The sequence below is a fragment of the Cucurbita pepo genome, chromosome 7 (assembly GCF_057944985.1).
Source record: "Cucurbita pepo subsp. pepo isolate OVF chromosome 7, ASM5794498v1, whole genome shotgun sequence".
NCBI classification, from domain to species: domain Eukaryota; kingdom Viridiplantae; phylum Streptophyta; class Magnoliopsida; order Cucurbitales; family Cucurbitaceae; genus Cucurbita; species Cucurbita pepo.
The window spans coordinates 10677250-10698446 of NC_141804.1; the positions used below are offsets into that span (position 1 = coordinate 10677250).

At 38.7% G+C, this 21197-nt stretch overlaps 3 protein-coding genes across 3 annotated transcripts; all 3 read right to left on the reverse strand.

Annotated features, from left to right (window-relative positions):
* Positions 1-600: 600 nt before the first annotated feature.
* Positions 601-11232, reverse strand: LOC111784756 (mediator of RNA polymerase II transcription subunit 14). The gene is made up of 8 exons (XM_087125330.1): positions 10879-11232; positions 8660-9724; positions 7825-7922; positions 6549-6723; positions 5396-6413; positions 4261-5267; positions 2485-3566; positions 601-1976 (listed from the first exon to the last, which is right to left on the reverse strand). The coding sequence occupies exons 1-8, from the start codon at positions 11089-11091 to the stop codon at positions 1172-1174; spliced, it is 5463 nt and encodes a 1820-aa protein (XP_086981456.1). The 5' UTR covers positions 11092-11232; the 3' UTR covers positions 601-1171.
* Positions 11233-12590: 1358 nt separating this feature from the next.
* Positions 12591-15319, reverse strand: LOC111784755 (auxin-induced protein 22D). Its single transcript, XM_087125528.1, has 4 exons — positions 15005-15319; positions 14213-14427; positions 14021-14120; positions 12591-12978 (listed from the first exon to the last, which is right to left on the reverse strand). The coding sequence occupies exons 1-4, from the start codon at positions 15202-15204 to the stop codon at positions 12900-12902; spliced, it is 594 nt and encodes a 197-aa protein (XP_086981654.1). The 5' UTR covers positions 15205-15319; the 3' UTR covers positions 12591-12899.
* A 4147-nt stretch (positions 15320-19466) lies between these two features.
* Positions 19467-20931, reverse strand: LOC111798254 (photosystem II reaction center W protein, chloroplastic-like). The gene is made up of 2 exons (XM_023681287.2): positions 20764-20931; positions 19467-19898 (listed from the first exon to the last, which is right to left on the reverse strand). The coding sequence occupies exons 1-2, from the start codon at positions 20846-20848 to the stop codon at positions 19582-19584; spliced, it is 402 nt and encodes a 133-aa protein (XP_023537055.1). The 5' UTR covers positions 20849-20931; the 3' UTR covers positions 19467-19581.
* Between the last annotated feature and the right edge of the window lie 266 nt (positions 20932-21197).

Sequence of the window (21197 nt, forward strand, 5' to 3'; positions counted from 1 at the left end):
AACGAAACATTACTTATAAAGGGTGTGGAAACTTCTTCCTAGCAGACGTATTTTATAACCGTGGGGTTGACGGTAATACATAATGGGTCAAGGCGGACAATATCTACTAGCAGTGGGCTTGATTGTTACAATGGTATCATCAGAGCTAGACACCGAGTGGTGTGCCAGCAAAGACGTTAGGCCCCCAAAGGGTGGTGGATTGTGAGATCCCACATCGGTTGAAGAGGAGAACGAAGTATTCCTTATAAGGGTGTGGAAACCTCTCCATAGTAGATGTGTTTTAAAAACTTTGAAAGAAAACCCAAATAGGAAAGCCTAAATAAGACAATATCTACTAACGATCCTGTTACATGGGACGTGTCCATGATTTTACAGCTGCAAATAACTGAATAAGCAGCATCAAAGATGGATGGATATCTACTCCATGCCAAGCTTTCTCACAAGGAATAGAGTTTGGACGCTGATGTTCCATCACAAACCTACAAGTTGAAACACGTCTAAAGACCTGCATAGCTCGGTTTTAAGTTCGTATGAATATCGGTCTCAGCTCGAATTCCATCTGTGGGTTAGTGAAGGAAATCAAATGGTTTCCATAAGAACTTGTAAAAAAGGAGGAGCTAATGGCATCTTCCACAACTTTGATATTAGATTTAAAAAAATGAGTACATTCTATAAAACATGAAAGATACCTATCTTCTAGACTTGGACTGAAGCAACTGAGGCAGAGTGGCTACGGAGGTGTACAAGTGTAACAGAATAAATTTACATAGTTGCCTGATTAGTGTGATATCTACAAACCAGAGCCAAAAAAATGATTTTCCAATGCTATAATAGGCTGACAGTAGAACATATTAAAAGCCCTAATATCATATGATTTTATATGGATTCAGCTCAAACTAGCAGCATCTATCAATCTGAAATTCTAAATCAGCAAATTAGACCAAAACTTACCTCAATGTGTTGCCAAATCTACAATGAAATCTGATGTTACGAGTCCCACCAACTTTATACCACAATTTCTTTGTTGTCGCTGCGATTGACTTCCTTTTCCCGTTATTACGCGCTTCTTCGATTGATGACTTCAAAACTTGTAAATGGAGAAGGCTCAGGCAATGTGAAAATATTGCATATTGATTGATGTAACGAATGAGTACCAGTGTACTTTTGCTCGTCACGATGTTGAACCCGCGATTGCAGTTATTTCACTTCCTTCTTTCAATCCTTGAAGGCATGCATGTAATGACCTTTGGACATTATCTGCTACAATTCTCAACCTTCCTTGGCTAGCATCTCCGTTTGAATTTCCACTTACTTCGACTGTTCGAGCCACCTTCTGTTTACACATTTCCCAGTCATCAACGCGCAACCAGCATGCTCTGCCGCCGTGGCTTCCTTCCATAGCCAGAAAAGAGACAACAGGGCTTTCACCAAAGGAATATTTCAACTTCACTGAGATACAGTATGGCAACCACGCTGCGCCACCAGCTGCATTCATGTGAGGTATATGAGCAGGATCGAGAACAACTGTCAGAGCGAAATCGACAGAGTTGTGTTGCCGATCATAATGGATATTGCTTTTCGATGTCAACCTTTCGGCATTCTCGTCTATGCTCAACCCAGAATGATTTTCAAGACACAACTCGATGCGAGGTTTCTGTGCAGGAGCAATATCTCCACCCTGTGCTTGGGCCACTCCCTTTTTCCATGCTATCAATTTCAAAAATTCCCTCAAAACTGATATTGGCAAGGTAAGAAGTGTAATGAAAGATGCAACGCGAGAAGCATCATACGGCTCTGATGCAACACGACGGCTAAAGTAATCACATATTTCACTAATTTCTAATTGTGTCAATTCCTCTTGTGCTGTGGTGGAGTTTTGCTGCTGTTGTTGCTGCTGTTGATGATGGAAACGCTTCACACTGAGCACTTGGAGAAGCAGTTGAACTCTGTGAACGCTTACAGCAAATACGTATCCCCTACAAAAAATACATAATTGGATGAAATGAATGACTCGAAATGTACGTTAAACAGGTGGGCGGCATTAAAATAATTTGAAAATGCAAAATTAACTCATGCCCCAATGTTCTATGGTTCAACTCCCTTATATTCACGTTGCCAAAACATTCAACACAAGTCGCAAATTCAGAAATCAGGATAAAAGCATCACTGCATCTATAGCAGAAGAGTGTGCGAGAAATTCAGAACTTCTGGGGTTTTTGTACAAAATGAAAGATAAACGGGGATCAAGTTTTAGGAGTATAGTTCAAAAGAAAAGCAAAGTTGTTATGATTAATAAGATCAAAGCACCATTTTGGGGCATTTGTTTGGAAACGAATTATAAAAATATATATGTATATGTATATATCCAATATTGATATAAAAAATAATAAAAATAAAGAGATAATGCAAGTGAATTTGCTAACTTTACTCTACTCGACAATGGCAAAACCAAAAAAAATAGAATCAAAACTGCAACACACGTACCCCACGAAGAAACGTAAGGCAGGCTGCTCGGGGTCCAAATTCAGCAATGCACCTTCATTGTCCCTCAAAATTGAACCTAGGATCTCTTTCAGAAGATCAGGAAGCTGGGCAAACAGCCAAAGAACTCCAAGGTATTTGAGGATACCTCTTAAAACTTTCTTAAGAGCAACAAGAGGAACCCAGCCTCCTCCATACCCGCCATCATCCCCAAGTCCAATAATAGCTGTATTCAATTCACCTCTCACGTGTGCAGGGACGCCTGCTCCAGGTGGTCTCCGTAATGGCAATCCTGAGCTCACAGAAGCCAAATTTGAAGATCCAGGCAGAGCATTTCCGCCACGATTTACGTTAGCCACCTGATTTCCCACCCTAGACATTGCAGGAGAACCAGGAAGACTAAGTCTATTTCCATTTGCAGCGGTCGTCTGTGAACTTGAATTTGGATTCTGATTGTTTGTGGCTGACTGTGCAACAGTTTGTTGAACACCTGGGAAGTTCGGCTCTAAACCATTTAATTCTTGGGCAACATGCTCCATAATAAATGGCCGAAATTGTGGGCATGGTAATGACCCTCCAATTGAAGGGTTGACCTTGGCAGGTGTTGCTGGTTGTAACCATACCTGATCTCCTGCAAAGCAGCGCATATCAACTGCAAATTGTTTTCGATATATTATCCTTATCCAATATGGACCACGCAACACAACAGAAACATCTATTGGCAACAATGAACTAGGAGCAATGCCAGGCCCACCACGTCCAGCAGCAGCTAACATTGCAGCCCCATGAAGGCTATGATTTGCAAGAGAGCCAGCAACGCTTGAAGAAACAGTGCTACCCACTTGGCCATTGGTAGCTTGGCCAGTGATAGTGCCTGAACTGCTAGGTAAAACATTTTGAGTTGGTGTATGTCCTCCATGTTTTGGAAGGGAAGAGAGAGCTGCGGCTATGACAGGAAGTGTTGAAACAGGACCGGCTCGAGCAGGTCGGGTTGCAGCTGCTAGAGCATGTAGTGGTCCAGCAGTGAGTCGGATACAATCCAAAAGTGATGCAACTTCAGCTCCATTTATAAAATCTTCTAAAAACTGTACACACCAGAAATATATACAAATTAACATATTTATAAAAACTGAAAATATATCTAGGCAAAATATTGAACTCATGTCCTAATGACTTGAAGAAAACATGACCAAGGAGCGTAGATCATCAGTATTTGAATTAATGACAGATTTAAATCTTTTGAAGCATTATGCAAACGGAAGTTCTTTATATATATATATATACACACGCACACACACATAAATAAATTGCTTCTCCATCTTTAGGCAAAATAATAATAATAATTAAAAAATTTAGAAATGAAATAAATAAGAAATTTAAATATAGATAGATAAGAAAGTTCACTGATATTTTCTTACACGACTGATTATTTAACTTTGATAGTAAGACAATCATTGCAAACAAATTTATTACAAGCAACAATAACAAAAGCCATATAACACTCTTATTGCAGTCCTAAGGCAGGCAAAAATAATGAAAAAGGAAAAAATCAAGGAATTTAAACCTAGATTAAAAGGAAAATTTATTAATATTTCTTAGATAGCCACATGTACAGAGAGAGAGAGAGAGAGAGAGAGAGAGAGAGAGAGACTTAATATGTAAATAGAATATGAGGAACTTCTTTCATTTGATTCATACCCGATGAAAGAAATCCTAAAAGAAGAATGAGAAAAGGAAATGCAATATGGTAAAATAAATGACTAGGGATGTTGAACAAACCTTGGTATGAGGCCAAAGTTGATCGGGAGAAACATGCATAGTGCAACCCTCTTTACCTGATTCCCACTCTACAACAAAACGTGCCAACACACCAGAACCAAAACTAAACCACAAGCACAATAACCCAACTGCTTCAATTCTAAATGCCCTCCTTATCTGTTCGGATAACTTATCCACTGTGTCAGGTGAAACTTTGGTAACTGGTGCTTTAACATCTGAGGTCATATTACTTTCTTCTGGCTTCTCACATGTTCTAACCCCAAGCAGTTTCCGCATCCCAAAGGCAAACATTCTTGCATTGGAGAGCCTTTTTATATCTGCCACCAACTTTTCTATGCTATCTGCCTTTACTGATTGATAACTGAGAACAACACCTTCTGGATCATAACTAATGTGCGAGTCTTTGTCAGATGTATTTGCTATTCGAACATCAGGTCCCCATGGGGCTGTACTGCTTTTCTTCTGAAGTTCCCACAAATCTCTAAAGTGCTGATCATGTATTTTCACATCCCAGCACATGGTCCCAGGCCTTCCAAGTCGCAAGCATATATGTTGCCATGAATCATCTCTGGTAAACGGAAGCCGGAACCATATATTTGTTGATGCATTTCTTAACCCAACTTCTTCAACATATGGAATGTCCAGTGCATCCATCTGGCTAGTAAGTCTCGCGTGTTTGATACATATTGAACAGTGCCTGATTACATGAAGCAGAGCAGAGACATATGTACTCGAAGGTGCACTGCCTTTATTAGCTTCAACGATAAGGTTACCATAACAGGATTCAGTTTTGGAGACCATTTCTTTTGAAATAAGCAACTGTGATGAGGGTGGACTAATTATAGCTGATACTGAGACCTTCCTTCTCTTAGACAGTCCATTATATGCATCAATACCTTTAAGTGATGGGATTAAGTTGAGCATAACAGAAGCAGCACGCTTCCGAGAACAATCTTTTTTCAGACCACTTTCATCCACAGGACTAGAGCAAGAATCTTGATTCTGGGCTGAAAACATACATCTCTAAAGTTAGTGAAGTGAAAGTTAAACGTCTACTTTTTATAAGTTCAAAGATTCAATCGTTAAATTACATGCAGTCAACCAATACCATAGAAACTCAGGGAAAGTATCTTACATACGGGAGTTGAAACAGACGAGCTAGATCCAGAAGGCCTTAAAGATCCTGTTGGAGCTGCAGTTGGTGAACTTCTGGAACCATTAGGCTTTATACTTCCAGAAATTCGAGGGCCACCATGTTGAGGTGGAGACAGTAGCCGAGATGACCTATTTGCATACAGCCCATCCTTTGACGTATCATTTGGCATACTTGTATGTTCGTCGTCCAATGCAGTATAAGAACTAACCTCAGCAGGATTTTTTGGGAATCTAAGGGAAGCTAAATCCTGTTCAGATTTTGAGTTTGAAAGTCGTCTTGCAGCACCCCTTCCAGAACCAGAAGAAATAGAACCCAGGGATGAGGAAGGCACTGGACCCTTCAAATTGCTAGATGAATACAAGGACCCGGTGCTGTGCGAGGTAATATTAGATAGTTTTGCAACATTATTACCCTGGGATGGCTGCATACCCACTTCCCACTTGGGTGAAGGAACTCCTTTTATATTATGAATATTAGAGAGAGAACCATAATGAGATGCAGATGAATTGAAAGATTGCGACATGTTTGAAACAGAGAAAGTAGGTACAGGGGGAGGCCCCTTCTCCAACTCAAACACGTCATCAACAAGAGATGAAAAACTGGATGGAGGATATCCAGATATCTGCTGAGACCCATCATGACTAATATCAGAAAGATGACCATTTTCAGAAGTTTGGTTATCGACAGAATTTGGTAAAGAGGGCAACAGCTTTTCCCAGTCAAGCAGACTTAAGTTCAGCTCGTCTTCAAGTATCTGTATCTGATCAATGTCAATTTTCTTCACACGGACCACATTGCTTTGATCACTAAAGCCATGGGCTTTGGCAGAAGGATCTGACCTTGCCTCCAGCAATTTAAACTGGGGCTTGAAATCCTTGTCAAGCTGCATTAGCAAAAAGTATGAATTCCCACAATCTGGAAATCCCATCAGCAACATGGCTGAACCATTTGAAATGTTTTTTGGCAATCGAACTGCAGAAAAACCATTTTCATATGCCTGCAAATGTTTGAAGTTATATTTTTATTATCATAAAACCCATGCTCGGTATAACCATTAGAATATATAAATAGTAGCAATCAAAATGGTTAGAATTTCTTTCTTTAGAAAAGAATATAAGACATACAATCATACCTCAAGGCCCAAAAACCTACTAATAGATGCAAATAAATGCAGCACACTTCGGATTCTCAATCTTATAAAAACATCAGTTGCAGTCATACTTCCTTGATTTAAAGCTTCTTCACAATCTGTCAGTGAGGCAGGTGCAAGTTTATTGTGCGAGGACTGAAGAAGAAAACGGCCATTCCTGCAAACAAAATCGTGGGTAAGAGACAAAAAAGCAGAAAGAAATCTATGATATATTAAAAAGGCAACATTCTACAGAAACACTTGCACTATTATGTTCTTATAAATGATCATTTGCATTTAATCCCACTTTACAGTACTACTTAATTGACATTTATATTTTTTTCTCTAAACAATTTAGATAGTACTTAAACATTGGGGTTAATTCACATAAATATTGTGCTCCTATTTTATTTAATATTGAATTGATCAAATTCTCAATCAATTTTAACAACCAATTCATAAAATATAACTGTATTCATATAGAAGAAATTCTACAAACAAACTCTTCGAATACTTTAACAGTTATTATCATAACCATCCACAAAAGAATATTAAATAAAATATAAACTCTTTAGTGATGTAATCGTTCATTTGTGTAGATTAAAAAGAATATGAATACACAACTGACTGCTGTACACTTCACTGTCAATTTGGAAATAGATTTTTACCTTCTCTTCCTCTATTTGGTACGTTATTAGAGCTATGTAATTTACCAAGTACATCAAAAACCTCAAGTTAAAATTTCACTTATTCTTCCTTTTTACTATTATTAGTCAAACAAAATTTCAACTTTCTATAAGTTCTACCTATTCCATTGCGTAAATCTACATATATCCTTAATGCATGCAATTTTTTTTTAGCAACGAGATATATTGATGGTAGCGTTAATTCCACTAAAAACAAATAAACAATTTAAGGAATTATGAATCATGAATTATAAAATTCTATTTAGAATTTGCCGATAATATAGGAGAAGCATGGAGACATGGGAAGTTACTCTAATCAATGGAAAAGTAAAAATTGCTGTACTTTGTACCCACATGTTTTTTATTTCAAATAATGAAAAATAGTGATTAAATTTTATATTTCGGAGTTGATATTTATCGAATGATAAAACAAACCATTACTGAAGTCTAAAATATTGCTTTACCAAAATCAATTTATTTGAAAGTGGTTCGGCGTGAAATTTTAATAAAAAATAATTGAAAATCTGTCTCAACTCCTAGTATACAGTAGCAACGACTTTCTTTTACCTAATATCATCTTAAAAGGAGGATACCTTGTATTTATTCTGAGGGTGAAAAATGATGAGCCATAAGCACGCACCCGCAATATTTCTTCTCCCTCATATGTAGTAGGATCACAAATTTTATCCTTCTGCAAAGAATAATAGACGTTATAACAAAAGTAAAGAAAAAGGAGCGGTAGTTAGGTGTCATTACATGTTACTTATGCGACAAAAGAAGTAAACAACAAATTCCTACCATCAGCAGGAAAGAGAATATAGGCTGAAAATCCTACACGCTCCCCTAATTGCAAACAACCATGATTTGCACATGGGCAAACTATTTCACTAGCAAAATAATAGAATAAAATAAGGGATACGGGAATTAAGAAATAACAAAAAGAACTGATACCACCAAATGAAACTGACTCATGAAGCAAATTAATTTTGCCAACAATGAAGAAAGCATATACCCTCTGAGTTTGCCTCAATAAAAGATGCGAATGAAAAATAAAACAATACAAATATTCTCAAAATAGTAAAAGAGCAAAAAACCAGAAACATAAAACGTTATACACAACTGAATGCAAACCCTTCACCATTTCTTCCTTGATCCCATCATTCTCACTTTTTAACAAATTAAATTTTCTCATCCAATGATCAATAGTCCTGCACCGCACTTGGAAACATACAAAATACCATCCTGTACGGATGGCTGTGATGGGAAAGGGAGTGGTATTCAAGCAAAGCTCCCTTCATAAATAAATCGGTGGGAGAAGAGAATGGTAAACTAGACTAGACAGAACAACTTTATTTTTCAACATTTCTGGCCCTCGCCCAGTAAAATGGCAAAGAAGTATGAAGAAACGAAACCATAAAAAATTGCAACCTTTTTATGGTCAACATCAGGGTCATCAACATGGTGTTGAAGAACAACATCATCTGCCGCTTGACAAATTTGAACACTTTTCTTCAATTCTTTTTGAATTTCAAGAAGGCGAGTATATTTGTTACAACATAGAGCTCTCAACAGCAACTTTTCAACATCAATGCAACTTTGATCCAGAGAAAACTTTGCTTCTTTGTTGGTTGACGGATCTATGACAAACGTGCTGTGGATACACTTTATCTGCATATCTGGTCCTGGTTCAATTTTTATGAAGGGACATGATCCTGGGTCGGAAATACCAGTATTTTTATCAAAATCCAACCAGTACATGATTTTCAACCCTGGGGTTCGAAGACCAGATAAGTCAGTTTCTCCATCTGGGTTCACTTGTGTGGAGCCACCAGTAATACCATCAGACATGACCTCAAACCGAATAGCATCTCTCCATCTTCCTTGTCTAAGTGAATGTACTTGCTTTAAGACAGTGTCCATAACAAGTGAGATGCAAAGTTCATGCAAAATTGAATATAATGTAGTGAATGGATTTTCAGCTGCAGCCATTCTGCGTTCCAAATCATCTCCAAGAGCATAACGGTGCATTTCTTCCAGTTTCACAAGTCCCCTTCTCTCTCCAACTAGCAGCTCCAAGTGCAGTATCCTCCACAATGATAAGTGTCCTCTGTAGCCCAGAGTAACTAAAACCTTAAATTCCCCATCTACACGAAGCAGTGCTGTACCATCAGTGACTTTCACTTCAGAAATTTCTTTTGGAAGTGACACTTCCAGTAACTTAGCCCGTACTAATATCTCCAACTTTTTTAACGCATTCTTTTCTTGGTCTTCATTCAGTGTTCCCTGAATACTGATATCTTCTACACATTTTGGTAGACGTTCATAGGTGCCAGTAAGGAGAATTTCAGTAGCAGATGGAACATCATAAATAGGTGCACGAGCTTGCTGTAGGCCTTCATGCATGAAGAATAAAGAATCTGCAGCTTGTGAAAAACATGTATCATGACTAGACAAAGTTGATGCAAGTTGCTGCCAGTATTGAATCAACGGAACCTGGCAAGCCAAGAGGCAGACAATAAAAGAGGAGAATATAATTTAAAAATGAAGAGCCAAAGTGAACTTAGCTAAATTGTAATTGGCATGTACCTTCGACTAAGAGGTCGAAGGGTCAAATTCCCTACTAAATATTATTGAACTCAAAAATTAATTTACAAATGAAGAGAAATGCACCCATTATCCATATTATTAACTTCTATAATTCGTTAACAATTAATCAAGGGGAAAAAGAAAATATCAAAATGGAAAAGACCAGGATGATCAACTCATGTCTACATTCTACATACTATTCTACATCAAAGAACATCACATCTAAGTTCTCCACCTCACAACTGAGTGCAAATTGAGCCACTAATAATTTTTTTGATCTTTTATTAATGACCCCCTTTTAAGGGGAAGGAAGAAATAAAAGCATGACCATACAAAAAGAAGGGCCTAACATTTGGAGCTAATTGCGACTAAACATCCCTAATGTCAATAAAAATAAAAAGGAGGCAACTCTTATCCCTAATGTCTACAGAACCTTGTCCAAAAAGCCAGATCAACATGATCATTGGCCTTTCAAAATCAATTTTAAGAACAATAACCTTCCGATTGTGGGACGTCCAATCCCCAATGACCTCTGCTAGCATTCCTACTCCTGTGAGATACAAACTGCTAAACAAATGCCCATTCTTTCATGATCCGAACCTCCATATCCATGGACAAGACTAAATCACAGTTAATAAATGTCTCTACCAAGTCCAACATTTAACCAAATTCAAGTTAGATACAAAACACACAGTCGTGCAAAATGGAAAATTAACATAGAACCTAAGGCTCGATCAGAAAGTAAAAATTCTTGGCATGATGGTTGGAGCACAATAAAATGATTTTTCAAGCAATAATAGTCATTGCCTCGATCATAACAGAGTTTCACACACAAAATGTGGAAAACATTTTACGGAGAATTGAAGCAAATATAAAACAACAAAAATTGATCCTCGAATGCTAAATGTGAATACCACAGGAGTTAGACAGACACTACCAACACCAACCTCAAAACTCTCCGAAAGAAAAATCCACAATTTCGAACTGACATTGCAGCACAGAGAATTCGAGAGGCATTAATTTAAAAATGAAAAGAATAACAAACAAACAAACAAACAAACCTGTCGGCACCACTTAGCAAGGGCATAAAGGCGGAGCATCCTCTGTTGAGTCTTGAAGACATACTTGAGAATGTTACGCTTCTTCTCGTCGTCGGATTGTTTGGATGATTTGGCGTTGTCGACAAGGTCTTTGAGGGAGAGGAATGAGTCGTCGGCAACAAGGGAAACAAGTGCAGAGAACTCGACCGTTTGTTGCCCTAACTCGGCCGCCATGATTAGGGCGGACGAATCAGTATCCCAACGAGTGGGGACGGAGGAAGAAGGAGATCTATAATGCGGAAACCATGGGGAGCTCGCTAGGGTTTGGACGAGGGGAAATTGAGGAAGACGAAGGTGCTGGGAGATGCAGAGTTCATCGGTAAAGAAAAGAAAGGAGGGAAAACGTTCAGTTTTATGATTCCGCCTCCATTCTTCAGGGTTGTGGGTCCCACTTTTGATTTTTTGTCCACGTGGCATTTCTTGGTCAACGTTTTCTCATGCATTTGCTTTTTTAATTAAGTTAATAATTAAAAACAAAATTACTATGTTTCAAAAAAAAAAAATTTTTTTATTATTATTATTATAAATATTTTTACTGTTGTACCTACGTTTTAAAAGTAGCATTATTATTCTTACGGTTCGTTCGGAGATTCTGAACCTAAAACCATTTTTGGTCCATTGGTTTCATAGTTCTCGGGTTGCAAAGATAACTCGTGAGTTACAATAGTGGAAAACTCGTGAGGTTTCGGTCACTCACGCTTGAGCTTTGTTTTTCATCTGTCAACATCCGTCCTCAGTCTTCATTGTCATTCGTATCTTAGATGAGAACTATAACCATAACCTTAAAATTTTCTTCATTTTTCCGTTCACTTCGATTATAATGGTAACTTTATGCATGGATTCGATTTTGCTGCAACCCCAACGGATGTTTCGTGGATTGAAAAGACTAGTTCTCATTTAAGGAGCTGAACAGCTAACAACAACAGGTCGTGTGTTGAGGATTATTGGGAGTGAGTCCCACATTGGTTAATTAGTGGAAGATGATGGGTTTATAAGTGAGGAATACTCTCTTCATTGGTATTAGACTTTTTTAGGAAGCCCAAAGCAAAGCCACGGAAGCTTATACTCACAATATCATACTGTGGATAGAAACTACTAAAAAAGTCAAAACTTCATGTTTTTAAATGTTGTCCACTCAAAGTGGATAGACAATATCATACCATTGTGGAGATCCGTGATTCCTAACTCCGTGAAGGATAGAAACTACTAAAAAAGTCAAAACTACCATGTTTTTAAATCTCGCCACGAGATTATGCTTAAAGTGGACAATATCATACCATTGTGAAGATCCGTGATTCCCAACTCCGTGAAGGATAGAAACTACTAAAAAAGTCAAAACTTGCACACTTTTAAATGTCGTACTTGATCCATATAGATAGAAACTACTAAAAAAGTCGAAACTTGCATGTTTTTAAATGTCGTAATGAGAGCTTATGCTCAAAGTGGACAATATCATACCATTGTGAAGATCCGTGATTCCCAACTCCGTGAAGGATACAAACTACTAAAAAAGTCGAAACTCTTGCACGTTTTAAAATGTCGTACTTGATCCATATGGATAGAAACTACTAAAAAAGCCGAAACTTGCCTGTTTTTAAATGTCGTACTTGACTGAACGCTTAAACCCGCAAAAGATTACATGTAAATATTCTATTATAAGGAGAAGAAAAAGAAAAAAAAAAACCCTTCTCTTGGAATTGATGATTATATCATATAAAATATACAAATTCTTTGGGTAATTAATTAACATAATTTCCCCAAAAAAAATTAATACGAATAATCACCAAAAAAAAAATAATAATAATAATAATTCCCTTATTATTTTCGGGTCTTGTTCATCAGCCTCTCTCTAAGAAATTGATCAAATCATCGGAGAGGCGGCCGGCGGCGGATCTCCGCCGGCAAATCCACGGCGGCTGTGATGAAGTTTCACAGCTTTTCCGATGACCAAAAACCAAAGCAGTTATCCTTCTTCTTCTTCTTCACACTGCTCCACAGCCCAATCCTTTGGCCTCTGATCCCTTCATGATCCTAAGCTTCTTGCATGAGCTCATAAACATCCTGCAAAATTATGGAACGAGATTTAGGGATGTTCGTGGGTTCGGTCGGGTCGGGTTATGACATTTTTTCGACCCAATTCAATTATTTTAGTCCTAAAATTTTCGAACACAAACAATTTTTATTAGATAATGAATTTATGGGTTCGATTGGATCGAGTTAGGACATTTTTCGACCCAATTCAATTATTTTAGTCGTAAAATTTTCGAACACGTATCCGCTTGAGGAGCCTGTCCATGCCTGCTTATCCAGACCAAACAGCAACCGTTGGTCCTTCGGGTTGAGGCTCAAGGCGGGAATCAAGGGTATGGGTTGAAGGCTGCTCTACTTACCCTACTTACTGGGAATACAAATTTTATTAGATGATGAATTCATGGGTTTGATTGGATCGAGTTAGGAGATTTTTCGACCCCAATTCAATTATTTTAGTCGTAAAATTTTCGAACACGTATCCGCTTGAGGAGCCTGTCCATGCCTGCTTATCCAGACCAAACAGCAACCGTTGGTCCTTCGGGCTGAGGCTCAAGGTGGGAATCAAGGGTATGGGTTGAAGGCTGCTCTACTTACCCTACTTACTGGGAATACAAATTTTATTAGATGATGAATTCATGGGTTCGATTGGATCGAGTTAGGAGATTTTTCGACCCCAATTCAATTATTTTAGTTGTAAAATTTTCGAACACGTATCCGCTTGAGGAGCCTGTCCATGCCTGTTTATCTAGACCAAATAGCAACCGTTGGTCCTTCGGGCTGAGACTCAAGGCGAGAATCAAGGGTATGGATTCAAGGCTACTCTACTTACTGGGTTCAAGGGTATGAGTTAAGACATTTTCCGACCCAATTTAAATAAGTTTATAATTCAACTCAAACGGGTTGAGTTGGATCGGATCTGTTAAAAAATTTCGTTTCGTGAATTCGGGTTTGATCGGATCGATCATGTTTTCTAGATTATCGAATTTTAGAACCCTAAACCTGATCCTAGAACACGAGTTTTAATCGAAAAAGTTGCACGAAAATTCATTATAGATAGAGATATGAAACTTACTCCCATGGAACGTCGCCGACGAGCATCCAATCGCCATCTTTATCTTCATAAGTCGGGACGAATTCCGACTCGTTATACCCTTCTCTCTCACAAAACTTCCCTACAAGAAGAAAAAAAAAAAAAAAAAAAAACTCAATAAATTTCCATTTCAAGATCTAGAGATCAAAAAGAAAAATAAAATTAGAAATTTACCAAGAGAGAATTTGAACATGTTCTCCAAAGCTTGAAGAAGCTCATGATATCCTCCATAGATCTTGAGATCAACCTTCCTTAGAAAGGGAGCTCCGTCCATGCTCACCTTTATGAACATTCCTCCGGCCACCGCCGCCGCCGCCTCATCTTTTTTCTTCACTTGAAAAGAATTTTTTCTGAACGATCTTACCGGCGGCCACCCCACAACCTGTGCCCTGACAAATAAAAAACGTCTTTCTGTTAAATTTTTTTTAGACGAACACAACTCTACACAGTGGTATGATATTATCCACTTTGAGCATAAGCTCTCGTAGATTTGCTTTAGACTTCCCCAAAATGACTTGTATCAATGGAGACAGTATTCCTTGATTATAAACCCACGATTATTCCCAGACGAGACAAATATAAACGCCTTTATGTTAAATTTTTCATAAAGTGCTTGTTAGACGAACACGACTCTCCACAATGGTACGATATTGTCCACTTTGAGCATAAGCTCTCATGTATTTGCTTTAGGCTTTCCCTGAGCCTCGTACCAATGAAGAGACTATTCCTTAATTATAAACCCATGATTATTCCCGTACGAGACAAATATAAACACTTTTCTGTTAAATTTTTCAAAAGTGCTTGTTAGACGAACACGACTCTCCACAATGGTACGATATTGTCCACTTTGAGCCTAAGCTCTTATGGATTTGCTTTAGCCTCCCAAAATGTCTCGAGGCTAAATGTCTCGTACCAATAGATACAGTATTCCTTAATCATAAACCCTTTTCATCCAACCGTACTTACTTGGTGGGAGACGGATTTTCCGGGGTGCATTTTGTGGGATCGGAGTTATTTTCTCGGGCGGAATCCGGCAGGTTTTGGTCGTCGGACGGCAAAGCTCTTTTGTTGGAGTTGATCGGAGGAGATTGATTGTCCGGCGAGGTTCCCGGCAGGCCGAGTCGGAGCTCCGTGGCTTCCAAGTTGAGATCTCTCTCAAACGCCATTTTTTCTTCTCTTTCTCAAATGGGTTTTTTTTAATTTTCTCGGGAAACAAACAGAAAGTGCAGAGAGGAATCGGACGGGAAAGTGGGAAGGGGGAGAAATGGAATGCGCGTTGGCCCAAATAACCACTGAAACGTATTTTATAGATGGCGACCAAACCAAAATGCGTATCATTTCCCCACTTTCTATCATGGCGCGTGTAATACACGCGCTCAAAATTATGATTGATTTTTTTTTTTTTTCATAAACTTATTATTTTTTTTAAGATTTTAATTTGTTATTTTAATTCTTAAATTTTTAGCGGAATTGACCTTTGAGATCCCACGTCTGTTGGAGAAGGGAACGAAGATTTGCTTATAAGGGTGTGGAAACCTCTTCCTAATAGACACATTTTTAAAATTGTGAGGCTGACGACCATACGTAACGGGCCAAAACGAACAATATCTGCTAGGGGTGAACGTGACCTATTATAAATGGTATTAGAGTCAGACACCGGGAAGTGTGCCAGCGAGGATACTAGCCCTCAAGGGGGTGGGTTGTGAGATCTCACATCGGTTGGAGAGTGGAACGGGCACACTGGCTCTCAAGGAGGTGGATTGTGAGATCTCACATCGGTTAGAGAGTGGAACGAAGCAGTGCTTATAAGGGTGTGGAAATCTCTTTCTAATAGACGTGTTTTAGAAACCGTGAGGCTGATGGTATACGTAATAAGAAAAAACGGATAATATATGCTACCTGTGGACTTGAGTTAATCTCTCCCTAACAAACATATTTTAAAAACGGTGAGGCTGATGATGATAGTAACAAGCTAAAACGAACAATATCTGCCAGTGGTAAGCTTAAGCTGTTACATGTTCAAACTTAAAAAATGTCTTAAACTATAGTAAACTATAAACGCTTCCATTCAGTTAGAATAGTAATTTAGATTCCCGAGAGCTATTCCATGAACGGTTGATACAGAGAATTCTGCCTATACGACTTTGAGATTCCAAGAATCTGCCACCCGACCCGAACGTTTAATTAATTCGAAATGAAATTGAAATACGTGTAGGAATCAAAAGGAGAGTCGGAAGGGGACATGGGAAGGGCAAGGGGAATCAAATAGGTAAGAGGTGGGGACATGGGCAGGTAAGGGTGTTTGGGTAATGAGCTACACAAATTAAAGGAGGGTGCCTTTGAATTTTAAGGACAAAAGGCCCTTTTTGATCCAACGGCTTAGAATTGAGATTAGGGGAAAGGAATTAAAAGATGGTGCAATGAGAGGCGTTGGATTAGGAATGGCCCCACATGGGATGCTGTATTTTGGGTTAGACAAGGATGGTGGGTGGTAATGGTATGCCCTAAATGCCATTTTAAAACTACATGCTTTGGCTGTTGGGGTACCCTTCCCATGTGCTCACTTCCCACCTTATTAAAAAACTCGTCGGGTCGGGATAGTGTGGTTGATAGTTTTACACGACGAAGCGTATAAAATCGAAATTATTGAATTTATTTTGAATTGTTCAGACATGCATACTATGATTATTTAGGGTCGGTGTATTATTGTGCCGACTACACCCAAGTAATGTTTTCTCTTCGGAACACATTTTTTAAAGTTCAGTACCGTTTTTTTCTTTCTTAGCTGACAAATGGGACGTGGGAAAACCTTTTGACGTTTTGGTCGATAGTATGTACATTGGTTGTAGATGAGAGCGAACCATTCCTCGCAAGGGTGTGGAAACCTCTCCCTATTAGACGCGTTTTAAAACTTTAAGGCGAAGCCCAGAATGAAAAACTCAAAGAGAACAATATTATACCGTTACAAATGGTATCAGAGCCAGCGTTTTAAAACCTTGAGCAGAACCCAAAGAAGACGTATTTGCTAGCGGTAGGCTTGAGCTGTTATAAATGATATCGAATCAGTGTTTTAAAACAAAGAAAATACATACGAGCCAAATTGAGCATAGTTTAACTATTTAAGATATATACTCTCGACTAGAGGTCAGAGATTCGAATCACTGCCTTCACGGGTTGAATTAAAAACAAAGCATAACTCAACTAGTTAAGATATATACTCTCGACCAAAACGTCTGAGATTCGAGTCTCTACCTCTACGAGTTGAATTAAAAACAAAGCATAGCTCATATACTCTCGACCTATACGTCGAAGATTTGAATCTCTACCGCACGTGTTGAATTAAAAACAAAGAACAATAAGTACACTATATAATTTTCCCGTCAATTGGGCAAATTAGAAAATTACTTTGCTCCAAAGTTCGAATATTTAATAATTAATTTGGTTGGACAGTCATGTTCTTTTTAGTCTTTTTTAGGTTTTCTCTCTCGAGATTCCCCTCAAAGCTTTAAAACGCGTCTACTACAACCAACGTGGAATCTCACAATTCACTCTATTGGGGCCAACGTCCTCGCTGGCACACCACCCGTTGTCTAGCTCTAATACCATTTGTAACAGCTCAAGCTCACTGCTAGCGGATATTGTCAGATTTAGCCCATTACGTATCGTCGTCGTCAACCTCACGGTTTTAAAACGCGTCTACTAGGAAAAGATTTCCACACTCGTATAAAGAATGTTTTGTTTTCCTCTCCAACTGACGTGAAACCTACTTTAAATTTTAAAAGTTATTTTCGAACAAACATATCAACGTAACTGTATGACGTAATTTAGATGAAAATAGCAAGTTAACCTAACCCGTGCTCGCTTGCTTAAAAACTTATCTTCATTTTATGAATAATAATGGCTTTTCATGATATGAAAGGGCATTGATTATAATTACTTTTTTAAAGTAAAGTTTTAAAACTTAGTCTAATCTTAATTCATATTTTTATAGAAAACTTTGATATAATTGTCAACTTCATCATGATTCAATATTTGATAAATATCATGATGATATCTAATTAAAAATATTAAGAATAAAAATTTGGTTAGGTAATAATATCGAACGTTGTCGGTATGATATATTAAAGATATATATAAACCCGAACAAGCTCAACCTGTTACAATGTCATACATTGTTTAAAATCACCCTATTTTATTTATAATTACATATTATTGTTTAAATTCCAATTTTGCCATAAAAATTAATCTTTTCAACGATGAAAATTGCGGATGACTACGGTGTAATTAGGGATATACACGGGTTAAGTTGAGGAAATTTTCTTGTGATGTCCCACGTTGGTTGGGAGGAGAACAAACCACTATTTATAAGGGTGTGGAAACCTTCCCTTAGCAGATGCGTTTTGAAGCCTTGAGGGAAAGCCCGAAAGGAAAAGCCCAAAGAGAACAATATCGGCTAGCGGTGGATCTGGGCCGTTACAAATGGTATCAGAGCCAGACACTGAAGGATGTGCTAGCCTTCTCGCTGTTCCCCGAAAAGGGGGTAGACACGAGGCGGTGTGCCAGTGAGGGCTCTAGGCCCCGAAGGTGGGTGGATTGTGATGTCCCACATTGGTTGGGGAGGAGAACAAACTACCATTTATAAGAGTGTGGAAACCTTCCCCTAGCAAGCCTTGAGGGGAAGCCCGAAAGGGAAAGCTCAACCGAACAGACGCGTTTTAAAGCCTTGAGGGGAAGCCCGAAAGGGAAAGTCCAAAAAGGACAATATCTGCTGGCGGTAGATCTGGGCTGTTACGTTTCTGAACAAACTCAAAAGCTCGGGAGGTTGGATTGGTAACCTAAGTAACCCAAAAGGGGATGTTGATGGCTATGAGGGCGAGGAGTTGGTTGTGTGTGCCGATGAGATGGCTACTAGTTGCAGTGTGAGGAGATTGGGGGGACGGGTGTGTTGTAGCTTATGTATGTGTGTAGACGTGAGTTGGGTTAGGTTAGAGAAATCTTTTGGACCAACTTCAAATTGGTCAGGTTGGTGACCCAAATAACTCAAATATCATTCACAAGTCACAATGTATCACTAACATCGGTTACAAATGTCAAATATTCTTAATCTTCCTGATAATCTTAAAAGTAGAGTCGAGTTAGATTGTAACCCTATTTTCGAGTTGATCGGGTTGACCCGACGAAAAAAAATCTCAACCCATGAACCAACACCCCTAATTGATTCCCATAGTCCAAGTTGATCGAGTTCTTGAGTCACCGAGTGATTAGATTGTAACCCTATTTTCGAGTTGATCGGGTTGATCCGACGAAAAAAAATCTCAACCCATGAACCAACACCCCTAATTGATTCCCATAGTCCAAGTTGATCGAGTTCTCGAGTCACCGAGTGATTCCCACATTTTATTTTCATTACTAATTTTGGTCAACATCGTCGAGAGGAATAACGTTTCATTAAAAAAAACGAGACTAAAATAGCGATAAACGCTCGTTTATTAACAATTTAGTAAATCAAAATAAAATTTTGATGAAGAAATGTTATGAGTGATTCAAAGTGACAAACCAGAATCTTCATCCTCCTCCAAGGATGAAGCATAAACAAAATAAAGAGCCCAAATGAAACCAAACATCCCTGCCAGAATCCACCCAAGAAGGTTGTTGCTCAAACCAAAGGGCAGCCCTGTTCCTTCTGTGCTCAACCTCTCATCCACCAGCGCCACCGCCGGACCCGCCATTGCCACCACCGTCGTCGCCACGGCCGCCACCGTCCCCGAAATCATGCTTTCTTTTGACCTCTTTCCTTCTTGCTTCTCTTCCAACCTGCACTTAATCCCTCCCTTCTTCATCTTTTGCACCACCGACAATCCTACAAAATTTCACGTTCAATGGTCGATAGTTCGATCTTCTACTAACTGTGTTTTTTCTTTATTCGATAACGAGTAACAACTATTATCACTGGCCCAATAGAGTTAAACCCAATAATTGTACGAATACACGGTAGGACACCAAATGCCTAAACAAGACAAAAACCTACTTTCTTTCTACTTAACACATACTTTCCCATCTTCCCTCTAGAGCACACGGGGATCGGCCCTGCGCACTGGAGACGGAGCGTAGAGGTCCCTTTAACTTGTTGTACCAGAGTAGTTCATCGTTAAAAGAAGAACAATGAGTTGGGTTGTAGCATTTCCTATAAATGGATCGTTGGGCTTTCTCGTCTAAAGACTAGGTGAGCTTTTTCATTCCGAATAAAGATATCTCGATATTTTAGGAATAGATTGTTCAGTCTTTTTTATCCCAAAAGAAATTTAAAGAAGAGAGTATCAAGTAGTTTCTACAGAGTGTCTTGTAATCTCCTTACCATTGGCCAAAGCATAGAGTACAGGTAGTTTCTACCGAGTGTTTTGTAATCTCTTTATGATTGGTGTTAACAGAGTGCAAGTAGTTCCTACCGAGTGTCTAGTAATATCTTTACGATCAGTCAAAGCACAAAGTACTAGTTTCTACAGAGTGTTTTGTAATCTCCTTATGATTGGTGTTAATAAAGAGTGCAAGTAGTTTCTACCGAGTGTCTTGTAATATCTTTACAATTTGTGTTAAAAGAGTGCGAGTGTTTCCCGTCGCCTATTTTTGACACGATTCAAACTAAATTGTTTTCGAGACCTTAACGTGTATTAATCAAAGAACAGCTAATAAGCGGAAAACGGTAAGATGAAATTGAAGAAACTCACTGTGAGCTGCCATTAGTGGCGGCGGAAGAAGCTTGGGTGATCCTTTGAGGGTAATCCCGGAGTGAGAAAGCAGAGTGGAAGCCATTTTTTCCGGCGAAAGAAGGTGCTAGAGGTGGCGAAGGGGAAGGGTTTGTTTGGCTGTTAACACTCAGTTCCTTTAAGTTGTGATGGATAATGAGAAGTGTTGTTTATGTACACCACACAATTTGGATATGGAGAACGCAGCTCCTTTTATTCTCAATCCTCTTTTGTCCAATCCCTGCTCTCCACGTGTCCCTTTCATCCTGTTTTTGAGGGGTGAGAGAAAAGAAGTTCGGATATTTTCCGTGAGATAGCTCGTATTAATTGTAAAGAGGAACGAAATATTCTTTATAAGGGTGTGGATAAGTCTACACGTTTTAAGATTATGAGGCTGACAACGATACTAACGGGTC